This window comes from Necator americanus, chromosome II, assembly GCF_031761385.1.
Source record: "Necator americanus strain Aroian chromosome II, whole genome shotgun sequence".
NCBI lineage: Eukaryota > Metazoa > Nematoda > Chromadorea > Rhabditida > Ancylostomatidae > Necator > Necator americanus.
The window spans coordinates 29333357-29349289 of NC_087372.1; the positions used below are offsets into that span (position 1 = coordinate 29333357).

General features: G+C 39.3%; 2 protein-coding genes across 3 annotated transcripts; one reads left to right on the forward strand and one right to left on the reverse strand.

Moving 5' to 3' along the window:
* Positions 1-2394: 2394 nt before the first annotated feature.
* Positions 2395-7614, reverse strand: RB195_019869 (uncharacterized protein; the record flags this gene model as incomplete). Its single annotated transcript, XM_064187917.1, has 3 exons — positions 2395-2440; positions 2518-2622; positions 7481-7614. 3 exons carry the CDS (start codon positions 7612-7614, stop codon positions 2395-2397), a joined length of 285 nt encoding a protein of 94 aa, XP_064043798.1.
* Positions 7615-7820: 206 nt separating this feature from the next.
* RB195_019870 (uncharacterized protein) lies at positions 7821-14292 on the forward strand (the record flags this gene model as incomplete). Of its 2 annotated transcripts, none has more annotated exons than XM_064187918.1 (6): positions 7821-7868; positions 7966-8089; positions 8290-8427; positions 8750-8794; positions 9045-9157; positions 14143-14292. In XM_064187918.1, the coding sequence occupies 6 exons, from the start codon at positions 7821-7823 to the stop codon at positions 14290-14292; spliced, it is 618 nt and encodes a 205-aa protein (XP_064043799.1). The 2 variants fall into 2 exon arrangements, with proteins under 2 accessions (XP_064043799.1, XP_064043800.1); XM_064187919.1 differs by having other exon boundaries at positions 7830-7868.
* Between the last annotated feature and the right edge of the window lie 1641 nt (positions 14293-15933).

Sequence of the window (15933 nt, forward strand, 5' to 3'; positions counted from 1 at the left end):
AAGATATGTATCTATGTATGTTGGCTTTGATAAGGAAAGTTAGTTTCTCTCATATGTTAGTGAGGGTAAATAAACTTTCATGTATACTGTACATGAATGTTTACTTTCAAATTTGCAGAACAGTGTAAGTGATTAGTCCTTGGATTATAGAGACAGGTTGAAAGTTTTCTTTTAAATACGTACTGCTCAAACTGAAACAGAGATTTTACGGCAATTGAAAACCGCCTGGTAATGTCCTTCAATTTCATAGTCCACTTGTTTTTGTGAAAAAGGTTCTGCCTCTCTGTTTTTCGTAGTAACTATCTAGAATGGGACGATTTTTGAGAATCTGGCAGAGTTACACGAAGTTTAAATTACTGCAACGAAATATGTTCGTAACACATTGAGTTGATGGAACGTATTATTATCATTGGGATTGTTTGTCTTACTGCATAACGCGAATTTCTGCTTGTTAAATTATTATAATTAAAGAATTGTTCCGAATCAACCAATTCTGTTCTGTTCTTTCAGTTTCGAAATCGCTACTTTTGGCTATCAACCTGCCGCATTTCGAGCTTCCTACACTACAGAAACTACAAGCCTTCGCTTGTAGTCCACAAGAGCGCGGTGGTTCGCCAGCCCCGCTAGTCGGTGCATAGTCAGTTTGTATTCCTTGCTGAGTTCTTGCCTAGTGCACTCAGAAAAATATCGAGGCCTGGCACGTGGAAAGGAGACGTTTGATGGGGTATACATAGCATCAAAGAAATCGAATCATTTCTGGCCATTGACGAACATGAGGTTTTTTCGAGATTAAATGTCAGACCAATTAAAAAGTTTTACGAAAACCTCGTTGGCATAACAAAAAAAAAACGTAAATAATTGTTCTCCTCCCAAAACAGAACCCTGTACCTTTGCCGGAGCGCAGACGAAGGGGAGTTCTTTTATCAACAGAGTAGAATTTAAGATTTATTTTACTCTTCTGTGCAAAGTTTTGATATATGGGAACAGCTGCAACAAGTTTTTGCATTCAGCTCGGAGCAAAGAACAAATTGCAGAGCAAAGTGTGAAAAAACATTCCTAAAAAACCGCCTTAGTCCACCCCCTTCATCCCTTCGAGGTCTATGAATTGGTTGCAAACTGTTCTAGGAGTAAAGAAACGCTGATTTGACACATCGGCTCTTCCTCGCTCATCATTGCAAAGCGACACACTCCTCCGTAAACCTCAAGTGATTTTGAATTAAAAACAAGGCTTCAAGCTGGTATTTTCTGTCTCTGAAAATGGTACAACCGATGGTGGGAGAAAAAAAAGGTTTGCGTTGCCTTGACATCGACTGCAACGTGACTATCGAGGAATGAAGATATGCTTGTCTTCATAGTTTTACTTTTTTATTTTGGTTATCCCGAAGGCTAGACCGTAGGTGTCCACATTTGCGGAAAAGGAAAGGGAAAGCCGAACGCAAGTGCACCGATCACGTTGTAAGTGAACCGACGAAAAATTTGGTAAAAGAACTTCAAAGTGGATCGCTAGGACTACACGACTTTCTTTCCATGAAGTAAAGAATAAAGCGTCTAGTGTTACCACGGAGACGCCGACGAGAGGAGCTAGCCGATGTGTCAAGGTGGTGTTTATACCCACCCAGTTTTAGGTATGTACTAATTTATCGACCCCGGAAGGGTGAATGGTTCGGTGAACACTAGGGCGGATTCGAACCTCCGATCGACCGTGTAGACAGCGGAGCCTCTTGACGATTGCGCTACACTCGATACTTCCCATACGATTCCAGCGATTCTTTCGATACGCATAAAAATTGCCTAACGAGGAAAACGAAGTTAACGCAATTGCGGCATCTATGCAACGATTATCGTTTTGATGCGCATTTCTAGATTGTGGGTGTTTTAATGGGAATACACAGAGCATATGTCCGCATTTCTAAGGGGCAAAGTCCATAATTTGTCTCATCGAGGAATGAAAAGTAAAGGAATGCTGTAGGTCGGTTTGACTCGTTCTTATATTCACTAGAGCATTTCTTAACAGATAAGACACTCAAGTTTACATATATGAATATATATCAATTGTATGGAGAAGACAAAGTGAAGTCTCCTTACTCTATCATTAGCATCAGAAGTTTCTATCAAGCGAAATCGAGCAAACCAGACCGATACAGCAATCCGCGTCATTTCTTACTCCGAGTGGCGAAATCTCCGCTCTAAACATACACAAACATACATAACAACACAAAACGTATTACATTTCTTTCATTTTTATTAACTTTCAGCTTGTGCCCGACATTTTCGAAGGAAATCATCGGACAAGGAAAAATGACGACTGGATTATACAAAGTAAGAGAAGCATTACATCAAGTGTCGCAGGTGACTTCTCAAAAATATGTTTAAAAACGAAGCAACTTCCTGGGTCTAATCCACATCTATCGCCAGAAGTAGTTTGCAATCGTCATATGCGCTTCAAAACTAACCACTTTTTAAACCCAATTAGAAAAGTGACTGTTCTTCTCCAAAAGAAATGTTTTACACGATCACCTACTAGGCCTAACCAGCGGGTTGATTTCAGTGCCTGACGCGATTGTGTGTATTTTCGACGAGGTGTGTTGTCCAGAGTTAACCCATTTGACGCTGCTCCATATCCTATGGTTGTAATATATATATATATATATATATATATATATATATATATATATATACCAGTCTGAACGTCCGGCTAAAGCCACACTTCAGACTTTCTGTGCTGTTTGCTTCGCTCGTCTTCACTGATCAACGAAAATTAATATTAGTGCCGTTTTCTGTGAAATTGGACTTGTGTATCTCCAACAATCTTTCTTTCTTTTTTTATATTATAATTAAAAGCGAAAGATTTCACAGTTTTCTTTCTAAACTCGTCAGTTCTGCATTTGGAGAACATTCGAACCTCAGCTTCAAACACGCCTTACCAATACATTATAGACAAAATTTAAAAGTATCACTCGAAATATGGGTTTTCCTACTGTTCTCCTCAGACAGTTATCAAAGAATGATGTTTTGTCATAAAATGACGTGAAAGACATCATCTTACAGATAAAAATAACGTTCCACGTCAGATCACATAAACATCTTGCTACTATTTAAGCATCCGTTTGCATGCGTGTTTCCACTTTCTGAGAACTGCATGCTACAAACGTGAGGCGAACGAAGAAGGAAGTAGGCACGCGGAGGAGCCATAAAGATGAAAAGCTAAGCGTCCAGTGACCGCCGCGGGACCCTTCGCAGCCCATTTTATAGCTATCTGGCGCCGGCGCACCAATCCGACGCCGGTGGACCCGATGCACCCCATATTATGACTATCTGACGCCGGTGGACCAGTCGCACCCCATTCTTTAGGTATCTGGCGCCGGTGGACCCGTCGCACCCCCTTCTTTAGGTATCTGGCGCCGGCGCGCCAATCCGACGCCGCGGGACCCGTCGCAACTCATTTTATAGCTATCTGACGCCGGGTGGACCCGTAGCACCCTCTTTTTCGAATTTCGTGACACACAGACAAACACACACACATACACACACATACGGACTAAGCTTGCTTCGCTTGCCTTCACTGATCAGCGAAAATTTACATTAGTGTTATTAGTTCTACGAAATTGGACTTCTTTATCTCCAACAAACTTTCTTACTTTTTATATTATAACTAAAAGTCTTCTATCTAAACGCGTCAGTTCTACGTTTGGAGAACATTCGAACTTCAGCTTCAAACACTCCTTTCCAATATATTATAGACAAAATTTAAAAGTATCAAGTATGGGTTTTCCTCCTGTTTTCTATAAGCAGTTATCAGAGAATGATGTTTTGACATAAAATGACGTGAAAGACATCATCCTACTGATAAAGATAACGTTCCAAGTCAGGTCACATAAACGTCTTGCTACTATTTAAGCAGCCGTTTGCATGCGTGTTTCCACTTTTTGAGAACGGCATGCTACAAACTTGGAGTGAACGAAGAAGGAAATAGGCACGCGGAGGAATCATAATGGTGAAAAGCAAAGCGCGCAGTGGCCACGGCTATGAAACGGCTGCAACCACTTACCTTTTGCGACATGCACACGAAGTTATTGTGCAGCAATCCGACGCCGTGGGACCCGTATTACTCATATTGTCGCACCCCATATTATAGCTATCTGGTGCCGGCTCGCCAGCCTGATGCCGGTGGATCCGTCGCAAACCTTCTGTAGGTATCTGGCGCCGGTGGACCCGTCGCAACCCTATCTATAGGTATCTAGCGCCGGTGGACCCGTCGCAGCCCCTTCCATAGGTATCTAGCGCCGAAGCACCAATCCGACGCCGGTGGATCCGTCGCACCCTCTTCTACAGGTATCCGGCGCCGGTGGGCCCGTCGCAACCCCTTCTATAGGTATCTGGCGCCGGTGGACCCGTCGCAGCCCCTTCTATAGGTATCTGGCGCCGGTGGACCCGTCGCAACCCCTTCTATAGGTATCTGGCGCCGGCGGACCCGTCGCACCCCCCTTTTTGAATTTCGTGACACACACACACACACACGCACACACACGCACACACACACACGTGACAGAATAAGCCCGTTATTATATATCATGATCATGATCATGATCATGATTATATTTATGTTTATTTTTATATTTATTTTTTTATTATTATTTATATTTATATTTATAAATATTCATTATATATTTATCATAACGAGCTTAGTCCGTGTGTGTGTGTTTGTCTGTGTGTCACGAAATTCGAACAAGGAGGTGCGACGGGTCCACCCAGCGTCAGATAGCTATGAAATGAGTTGTGACGGGTCCCGCGGCGTCGTATTGGCGCGCCGGCGCCAGATACCTATAGAAGGGGATGCGACGGGTCCACCGGCGCCAGACAGCCATAATATGAGGTGCGACGGGTCCACCGGTGCCAGATACCTATAGAAGGGGGTGCGACGGGTCCAACGCGTCAGATTGGTGCGCCGGCGCCAGATTGCTATAATATCGGGTGCGACGGATCCACCGACGTCGGTGGACCCGGTCATTGGGGCGCAATAACTTAGTGTGCATGGCGCAAAAGATAAATGGTTGGAGCCTTTTCATAGCCGTGAGCACTGGACGCTTTGCTCTTCACCTTTGTGACTCCTCCGCGTGCCTATTTCCTACTTTGTTCGCCTCAAGTTGGTAGCATGCCGTTCTGAGAAAGTGGAAACACGCATGCAAACGGATCCTTAAATAATAGCAGGATGTTTATGTGATCTGACTTGGAACGTTATCTTTATCAGTAGGATTATGTCTTTCACGTCATTTTATGTTAAAACATCATTCTGTGATATCTTTTGGGAGAAATCAGGAGGAACACCCATACTTTGAGTAATGCTTTCAAATTGTATCTGTATTATTCTGGCATCGAATGAGTGTTTGTAGCTGATGGTCGAATATTCTCCAAATATAGAATTGACGCGTTGAGAAGGAAAACTTCGTAATCTTTAGCCTTAATTTATAATATAAAGAAGAGAAGGAAAGCGTTGTTTAAAAAAACACAAATATGATTTTACAGAAAACACCACTACTGTTAACTTTCATTGATCAGTCAAGGGGAGTGAAGCTAAAACCACCGAAAGTCTGAAATCCGGCTTTAGCCGGACATTCAGACTAGTAAATTATATATACATATGATTTATTCCTGTGAGAATTTATGGCAGTACGATGCAGGAAATTAATTTCTGCGAATGCCTACATATGTTTGCCTCTGCATTTCATCTCGGAAACTATTTTATCAATATTCGCAATTTTTTTTACAGCTATTGAGATATAGATTTTGTTAACTTATTCATATCCCTAGAACGAACTAACTTCAATCTCTTCGTTCTCTTTTTTCTTTTTTTCTCTAATTTGCGGTGCAACACTATTGAACAAGATTTAATTGAAAAATTGTTGAGTTTATTTTACATTAGGAACGGACGTTATGTATTATGTTCTAGCTCCTCTCTGTTCTAACTTCCTGCGTCAAAAAAGTAAGAAAGAACAGAGCTTTCAAAACTTCGCCGAAACTTTAAACATGCCTCGCAATTTTACATTCGTTTTTCGCAAAAACAGCATTTCTATGAGTTACGCAGAGTTCTTTCAGGGATCCTAAAACATGAACGTTTGTTTAAAATGTTCCACAGTTAAATTTTGTGAATCTACATCAATGCAAAATGGGTCATGGCACTACTTGTACGCAGTAAAAGAAAACTCGCAAATAATAATTTATTCGTCCGTGTGTAGATTAGCAAACCTTATGTCGGGAATATTTTCTCTGCGAATCTTACGTTCTGTGGTCCTCAACTGGGACAACAAACAACAGCATCTGAAAACGAATATCCAGTACCTTCCTGGTTTTCGCATCGTTACTAAGGTTGTGGGTCACACGCGGCCGCAAACCTGATAACCACCGAAAGTACGGGTGATTTTCAACCAATTGCGACCAGCGCAGCTTCGATGAAAACATTTTTTTCAAACTTTTTTTCCGCTGCATTACCTCCACTTGGAACTTATTTTGAACGAATTGGGGCTAATTTCAGTACAGTAGGCACAGGAATTTAGGGCGTTTTTGATCCAAGTTGCAAGTAGAATTACACTTTCAAGCTTTTGAAAAAAAAAACTTAAATCTTGACGTATCTGAGCGCTCGACAAAATAAATGTCTCGAACTAAAAGCAGTGAGACAGCCAGTATTTCTGTGCTTAAGTTGATTAATTATTCGAAATTGCAAAATTAGCATGAGTTATACGCAGTACTAATATTTTTGATCCACGAAAACTGTGCAATTATTCATTTTCTGCAAATATTTCTCAAAGATTTCGCGTAGCCGAGCCAAACATCGCGACTCTAAGATCATTTAACTAAGAGTAAGTCAATGGATTACTACTCTTTAAGAACTCTAGAATTCTTCGTTTGTGGCGAGTTTCATTCTTTCAGGCAGTGGTGACTAAAACGTATTAAATCTTGTATCATGCTCTTGTTCTGTGAAAAAAAAATCAAATATAAAATAAGGAACAAACACAAAATCTAGCGGAAATAGGTAGAATTTCGGTTTCAGACTACTTAATAGTGTACTTTCCAAGAATTTCCAACCATCCCTGCCATAAAAGAATTGTATAGCGTTCTCAAAACAGGAACAGATATACATAATAGTATAAGATTAAATAAATATCTAAATATAATACAATAATAAAAGATATAAATGATGACTTTGAATACATAAGATTTATGATAAAATCTTTCTCGTCGAATATTTGCACTCCTAATAGGAGAAAATATTTTCAATGGATTTTTCTTAATTTTTAATGCGAGTTCAATCGGTGAATTTCACATGAATTTTTCTTTCAAGGACTCCTGCTTCCTGAATGAGACTACGTCATTTTCCATAACGCTTCAACGATATGCTAACGTGAGCGAATTTCTTTACCGCCTCTGAGAATCTCTGCTTACTATCACCACTTTCAGTCGAGATTTGGCGCACGCTGATGTCCACCGTGTCGTGTCTCGCGTGAGTTTCAATGAGCACACGAAACGACTCCTAGGAGGAGGAAGTCCGCCGTTGTCGGCCAGCTTTGCCACCGAATCGATAGCGGCCTTAGGCAAAAGAACCCTGCAGTCACTACCCATTCCAAGGGAAAAAACTATTTATATTTCGTCATTTCACCGCGAATAGGTCATTTTGAACATATGCTTTCAGCTTAGTCACTCGTTCCGTAGCACTTTCTCTCGACTATGCCGGATTTCTTTTCTTTTCAGAGCACAACGAACGTAAGATAGCTAACCATGGATTTTGAAGCTTGGAGTCTCAATGTGCTTCGCTAATAGCATCCAACATGAGCAGTATGGAAAAGGATAGACTGAGAAAAGAATTTTTCCAACCAGTAAGTGCTTAGGAGTATTGTTTTTGGACATTTCTACTCTTCGACCAAACCACCTCAAATTTGCTAGTACTAACAATATTAAAACTAATATTTGCAGCTTAACCCGCCTTCTGGCGAAGATTTATGGTCACGTCTCATTCAACAGAAGATTCCTGACAATCAAAAACTCGCATTTCAGCAGCTCGTACGAGAATTAATAGAACAACGGAAGGCTGTGCACAGTACGTCTTTCTTTCGTGTTAATCTTCACATAGCTGCATACCTACTCAAAATTTAAATTTTGTGAAAAACATTCAAAAATATTGCTTATAAAATCGTTGTGCAGAAATTAGTTGCAAAACGGCCGCTTGTGACAGCTGCGATACAGGTGGAAAAAAGTCGGACATAACAACATATGCTGCATAAACCACTTTTCTTTCAGAACTATGGAAATACGTGGTTCTCTTCCTATTAATTGGTTTTCTGGCAGCGCTACTTGTCTACTTTTTCACGTGTTGGGCAGAATATTTGGAGGTCGTCGAGACCAAGTACATCATTCGTGCCGAGATCTTCGCATCAGGTCAGACAACCGTTTCGCTGATTCTCAGTTGTTATTCTAGCATTTCTGTCATTTTTTTGCACTTGAAATGATTTATGAGAGATGGTTTTGCATTCAGGTGACCTTTCGACCCCACATTAAACTTGGCTTTTTTGTTTCCTTTTCATTTTTATTTGTCTTTCTTCGTAGTTATTTTTTGTTGCTACAACTGTTTGCGAATAAATTAGAGAGAAAAAAGAATGGGAATACAAACCTTGTATTTGCAGTCTTCTAGGTTAAATAAGAAGTACTGAAGGTTTTTAATGCTATTTCTTATCACTTAATAGAAATGTTGCAATTTCAGTTTTGCATCATTCGCTAATCCCGTGGAATCTCACCAACTCCGTTTGTGAGTGTTTTTCCTCTTTTGTTTTTTTTTCTGAAGCTTTGTTGTTTGCTAGAACAGACAACATGTAGTGTTGATACTTCAAAATGTATATTTGCATTTCTTGAAAACACAGTTTGGCATGGTATTGACAGAAAAAAGTCTTGGAGAAATTATGATACACTTTATTCTTTTTATGAAAAATTCTCCAGTGTTATGTTTTTCGGCAATTTCTCTACTTCAGTTCTGTCGCAGGAGTGACAAAAGTTTTAAGATGCACCAATCTGTTTGGGAGTGTCTGTGAGGTCATTCGGAGAGCCGCCGTCACGTTTGATTGAGACCACAGCTCGATTGGTGACAATTGTTTCTCTCGTTATGCTTGCTAAGGTGAGTCATTCGAGGGGATTTTTTCGTCATTGCGATCAAATTGTCTCCATCTCCGTGTCGAATTACACTTTTCCTACGCTCTTCAGGCTGTTTTCTCAACTATTCCCACGACAATAAAAAAAAATGAGAATCTCGTTTGCAAACATCCAATTACCATTGAGTTCGGGAACAATCATTACAATTTTTAATCTAACAGACATCCTCCATAAACTTCAGCATTTTTTTTTTCGGACAAATTTCCTACAAACAACAAATGTTTACATAATGTTTTTCGTTCTAATAGTTGGAATAAAGGGACCTTTGCCGGATTTCTTTCTTTCCGGGCATACCTAATACTTCCATACCTTTTCGTAGCTTGAAAATGACAAGAATCACTTTTTTTCAACAAATGTTTGGAAAAGAAAACATTTCATAAGTTGAATCCGAAGATCAATATTTGATCTATAGCATGCAAAATGCAATAATACACAATAATAGTGCAGTAATAATACATAATACATAATACGTGATACAGTAATAATGCACAATAGTACACAACAATATTTATATAAAAATGTAACAATAATATTTAATAGTATTGCTATTAAATTATTATATTATAATAACCTTCATTTATTTGACATATGATTATTTTATGTAATAAGTGGATTATCATTGTTTTAAAAAACCAATCAAGATTGATTTGTTGACTTTAAGTATACGCTTCATAGCTATAATGCTGGTAGTGCAGTCTTCGAAGGCTAGCAGAACTCTGTATTAATTCGAAGATAATGATACATGCATTCTAATCGTTTCTTACATGATGCGCTGGCAAAAAATTTGAGGTGGTTCTAACTCGAATTTCTCTCTAACGTTAGCTTCCCAACATGTATTATATTGCATTTATTTTATTACTTAATGTGGATATGGCGCAGTCGGTTAGAGGTCCGTTGTAGCCACACGTTCGAGGGTTCGAAAGCGCAAACCATGCCCCTCATCCTTCTGGGGTCAATAAATTGGTACCAGACTTGTCTGGGAGGATAAAAACACTGGCTTGATCATCGGGTGACCCCCGCAAGTCATTGTATAGGCCAACACGCGTTCCAAAACCTCAACGATTACGAATTCCAGTAAAACGCATCCCATGTGGATTGATACTCTAGTGATTTTATCCTTTATCCTTTTAATTGTATTATTTTTTTATTAAAATAGCGGACAGCCATCGGGTAGGGCAGCATCAGCAGCAAAAATGCTCAACGCCGATAAGTACGAGGCCCAGTCTTACGAATTCGAATATCGATACTTAATGATGTTTACCCACACCCTCTAACATTACAGGTTTCTTTGGCTACCTTCATTCTACAGTCCGTAGAGTAGTTCTGGAGTTCACGTCTTTCTTGATATGTTTTCATGATCCAGTAACGAAAATCCACATGAAAATAATGGTTCGAAGATTAAGTAGTGATGATTTTCGAATTTTAAAATGCACATAGATATAGACAGATATTGTGTAAGAGCAAAACAGCATTTGATAGTATTTCATCTATTTCTAGTTTTTTTTAGCATTATTTATTTTTGTTTTTGTTTTTGATCCTCGGCCCCGCACACTTTCCAACTGTTATGTAGTTCTCATAATTTCCTAACTTTTCAAAAAAAGTGTTTCGTACTTGACAGCGTTATTATTTGTCGTTATTTTCTTGTTCAAGTATGCCTCTTAAAAGTTCTGCCACGCTAAAAAAAAGTTGGATTAAGCGAAGCATTTTTGGCAGCTCATTTTTGCAATAAAAGAAGTATTAAAGCCGCCAGCACTGCTTATGGAGTTTGTGTTGCGTGTGAAGGGCCTTGAATAAGGTATGCCAAAAACAAAAAAGAAATTAAAGAACGAAAATGACATTTAAAAAACATCTTAAACGGAGCATTTTGCAAACCTAACTCCGTTGAGATCTCTACGAGTGATAATAGCCGGATGCATTTCACTGGTATGACCGTTATCACGCTCTATTCTCTCTTATGATCTAGAAAAAAGCATGCGAAACTATTTTGGTTGCACTCGTCTTCCTAACGATGCAACTTATTACGGATAGGGGAACGATGACTGTCTGCAGCGCGTAATCCATTACGCAAGAATGGGATACCTTTTGCTGCTTAAATCAGTTGTATTAATTGGACCGCAGACATTTTATCACAACGGAGTTGCTCGCGTTCTACTGCGTAACACGTTGCATCGTTGGAGACACGGGTGCACCCAGGGCTGGTTCACACGTTTTTTCACTGGATAACTGGGTGAAAATGTCCTCATGTAGTCGTGGAGAATTTTTAACATAGTCAATTTCATGGTGCGACGGGTTCAAAAGGATAAAAAAAAACGTTGGAAAAACTAGTATGAGGCCTCGGAAAACTAAGTGAAATTTGGGACGAGCGGAGAAGAAACAGCCTAGTATGTTATCGATCTGTTTCTCGCAGGTTTTTTGTTCTAAAAAAACGAGGAAAAAGCTTTTCCTAGCAACCCAGAAGGAAAAAAAAACCAACATGAGGCATCGAAGAACTTACTGAGAAATCAGAGCAACTCTCCGGGGGCGACGGGACAGATATTATTGATCAAATTCTAGGGTTTTCTCTTGTTCGGAAGAAAATTATAGACAGCTTGACTTTGTTTAAATCACGACAACTACTCGACTAGTCTACTAGGTGCCTCCGAAGTCAAAATTTTAAGTTCTCATGCGCAAAAACGCACAACGTTTAGTACTTCAGACATTGCTTCTTCTCTGTGCAGCTTCTCTGTAGCTTCAGTGGCCTCACTTCCCTTGATTAAACCAAAGAAGCAAATGGTATTGAAAGTACTCCGTTTTGTCCTCTTAATATTCGTTTAAATGATCTCAAAGGAAACTCTACAAAATCTAAAAAGTCAAATCGCGGTTATCTTGAAGAAGATTAGTTGTCGTGATTTGAACAAAGTCACTCTCTTCATTTTTTTTCAAGAGAAAAACCACAAAATATGATCAATATCGTATGTCCCACTGCTGTTCATTCCTTCGAAAATTCCTACGTCAAATGATGCGTAACATGCTGTCAGTGTTTTTTTTTTCCTTTTTTTCTGCGTTTATTTTAAAGTTTGGTAAAAATGTCTATGACTCATTTCTCAACCGAACACGTGCGAAAGGACACTAAATTAAAGGAAGTCCCACGCTGTTGAGGAGACCAAGGATTTTTATGGGTCCAACATTTCTTAACTTTCAAAAATTAATTTTTCATCTTGTCAGCTAGTAATGAAAAATGAGCAGACTATGCAATAGTGGAATAAGATTTCCTCAATACTTTTATTTCAATAGGATCTGGCTGATGTACTGTATTCAAGAACTCACAAATAGTTTTGCCGATATTTTGTTCTACTGCAAAAATATATCGTCTCGCTATTGCTGTGAATTATGCACGTGCTAGTCGAAGTGCCTTTCTGAAGCAGTAACCATTATGGTTACTGATTTGGAGCATAACTGAGAAATCCTAAGCCTAAGCTGCCATTATGAAATAACACTCACCTCAAAAACCTCGAAAAAAAAAACTGCGTACGAACGAGTTCGAGAATGCAAATGTTGTACACGAGTTTCTGGTTAATAAATTAAATAACAGTTAATAAAACAGTTAACAAATCTTAGAAATTCTATAAATTCTAATACTTGACTCTACTACTTTCAAGTCAGAAAGTTTTTCGATTACTGTGTTGGGGTTGACTGCCGGAAAATGCCTGCGATGCGTTCGTTTTCAGCGTATGCGAAGACGCTGTTGCGTGAGGAACCGCACAATGAAGTCAGACTAAGCTAATGCACCATGATGCTTAGGTTTTTGACTTATCTAATGTTTTGTTATGTCCTGGAAAAAATGAAGGAAAGCTATTAAGTCGAAGTCGAATATGAATGCGGGTTTCTTCAAGAAACAAGGATTCATTGTAAAAGCAGTTAACTGGCTCATTTCAGGAGATAAGATATTCACCACAATTAACAATGAAACTTCGCAATCTCTGGCGCAGAGACTGGAGTTTTCTTCGAAAAACTCAGCTGGGTGTGAGAAGCAGAAATTAGCCATTCAAAAGTCGGACTTCGTCAAAGTTAAAAAGTTCTTGTCCTCCAGAGAATGGTGCATCGACCGGAACAAGTGATGATCGGAAGGCCCGAAGTCAGTGCTGTAAGTCGACTTCCCAGCTCACTTCCTCGATTTTCCGGCACAGGATCCTTGCGGTGTATGGAGCGTTGTCCTTGAGAGATTTTTTCGACATTGCATCCATCCTCTGACGATGCAGCTACTGGTCCAAACTGAACAATAATTCTGCGTAGAGTTTGGCGGTAACGGTCTCGTCTGATCCGAATTCAACAGCTCGCAATGAACCGTCATCGTTATCGATGGCTTGATGTCGGCGCCTATGCTTTCATGGGTGAGGTCTTCATATCCAGCAATCCAAGCAACTATCTCCGACATTGGCTCCAGGATACGACGCTCACTCCAAAGGCGTTGTAAAAGTTCCGGTGAGACACAGCGGTCGTCCTTCCCTGTTTGAAATCGTACAGCAGGGACCGTACGGCAGTCGGAATTTTTGGTTAATCATTTTCTAAAAATCGTGTTTATTATGTTCAACAGGCAATGAACTCCACAAAACAAGATATAAATCGACACAAAAAAACGCACTTTTAAATGAATGCAAAGCAGTGCTAAAATCATTACGGTACTTGCTTTACTTACTTTGCACTTTTGTAGTACAGATCGACTTCAAACTTATAACACCCTAAAATGAAATCTCATGTAAGGTAGAGAAAACACTGAGAAAAAACATTTATGTTGTTTCTCCAGCAAAATGAAGTGCCCGTAAATTCCAAAAATGTTTTGCCAAGTTCAGATCAGGTGCTTTCGACTTAAATTCACAAAGAAAAACAAATTGTTTTCCTGTACATATGTACGTCTGACTTGTTCTACAGGATAAACAAAGTGTGCCGTTGAAATCAAGGAATGATGTTCAGGGAATTCGATTGGGCTGGAAAATTTGGCAAGTTCGTAAGACGACGAATGTGGATCCGGAGGAGCTGCAAAACGATCCGATAAAAGTGTTGTCAGAAACGCTTCAGAAGGATTTCCTAAGCCATATAGCGGACTCGGGTTTAGCATTCTGAAATAGACAGGAAACTAGAATTGTGATATATCTCATGTACGGTCTGTTGCTGTCTACCTTGAAATTCAGCACCAGAAGCATTTATTGATTTGCTCGAGTTCCTGTACTTCTAAGTATACAATGTGTCCTTCAACCTCTACGTGTAGTTGTTATAATCTCAAATTTAATAGTGGCTCATGTGAATTTGCTGTTTTTAGTTTGTTTGTTATAAGATTAGAGAAAGATAGAGTCCTACTTTACGAGATCTTTGCTGACCTATTCGTCCACTATTTCAGGAATGTTGTGCCGCTAAATTAGAAATTTCGGCTTTGTGCACTTAATTTGCTAAGTGGGTAATTAGAGAGAAATGTTGCATTGCTAGTGAAGTGAATAAACATCGTTGTCATACTGTATCATTTCAAGGTCCAACCATTACTGCCTATCAAAAGAGTGAACAATTTTAAAAAAAAATTGTTTTATTTTTATTATTTTTATTTTATATTTTTAAAATTATATTTTTTTTTTTTTTTTATTTTTTTATGGGGTAGTACAGCGGTTAGAGGTTCCGCTTCCTGCACTATCGATCGGAGGTTCGAATCCGCCCTGGTGCTCACCAAACCTTTCATCCCTCCGGGGTCGATAAATTGGTACCACAATCGTCTGGGAGGATAAAAACACTGACTTGACACATCGGCTAGCCGCCGCAAGTCATTGTATGGGCCAGATAGACGTTCGTAAACCTCAAACGATTCTGAATTGAAGTGAACGTGGGGGCGCATCCCAAGCGGATTGATCAAGGCCAGGAACTTTATCCTTTATCCACTTTATTATTATATCACATATTAATATTACTTTTATTTATTTTACAAGAACATTGTGGTCAATGTCTCTTTGTTACTTTCACATTCTTGATTGACAACTACCAAATTTATTCCCCAGCAATAGCGATTTGTTCTATTACAACCAACAAATAAATATCTATATCACTTGTTCAGTGGTAAAATTTGCTTTTTTTCCATGTTTGCTTCTCAAAATAATCAATGAAAAATTTTAACTAAAACGATAAAAAATCATCAAGATACTAAAGCACAATGAACAGGAGTAGCGGTAAGAAGTTTTTCAGCGATTGCACGGTTGATGGTTCGAAAACACCCTTGAGCCAGGCAAGTCTTTCTTTCATCTCCGGTTCCGATTGATTGGTACCGCACCTGTATGTAAGGATTAAAGCACTGACTTAATAATTCCTACAAGTAATCATGTGGGCTTAGTGCGTGTTTATAAATTTCGAACGATTTTTAATTGAAGTGGAGCGCGTTGGCCGATTTCATAGGGGTTGTTGAATGTCGTGCACTTCATTCGTCAGCTTTTACTCAGATTTAAGGATCGTCATATTTCCTGACAGTTTTTGGTTTTTAGTTTTTTTTTACCTTCTCTCACACATTCATTCGATAACTTAGATAAACCGTTCAAAAATCATACGTTAAAGCAGTATGGACTGGGTTGTCCTAGAAGTTTCTTCTCACGGTCGATTCTTCATTTCACGGTTTCTTTAATTCACAGCAACCTAAATCGAAGTCCTGAAACCAACAATCCGTCACATCGATGGACCAAGATTACTGATTATCGTAATACACACTACATGTGTGCATCTGTGATCTCAACA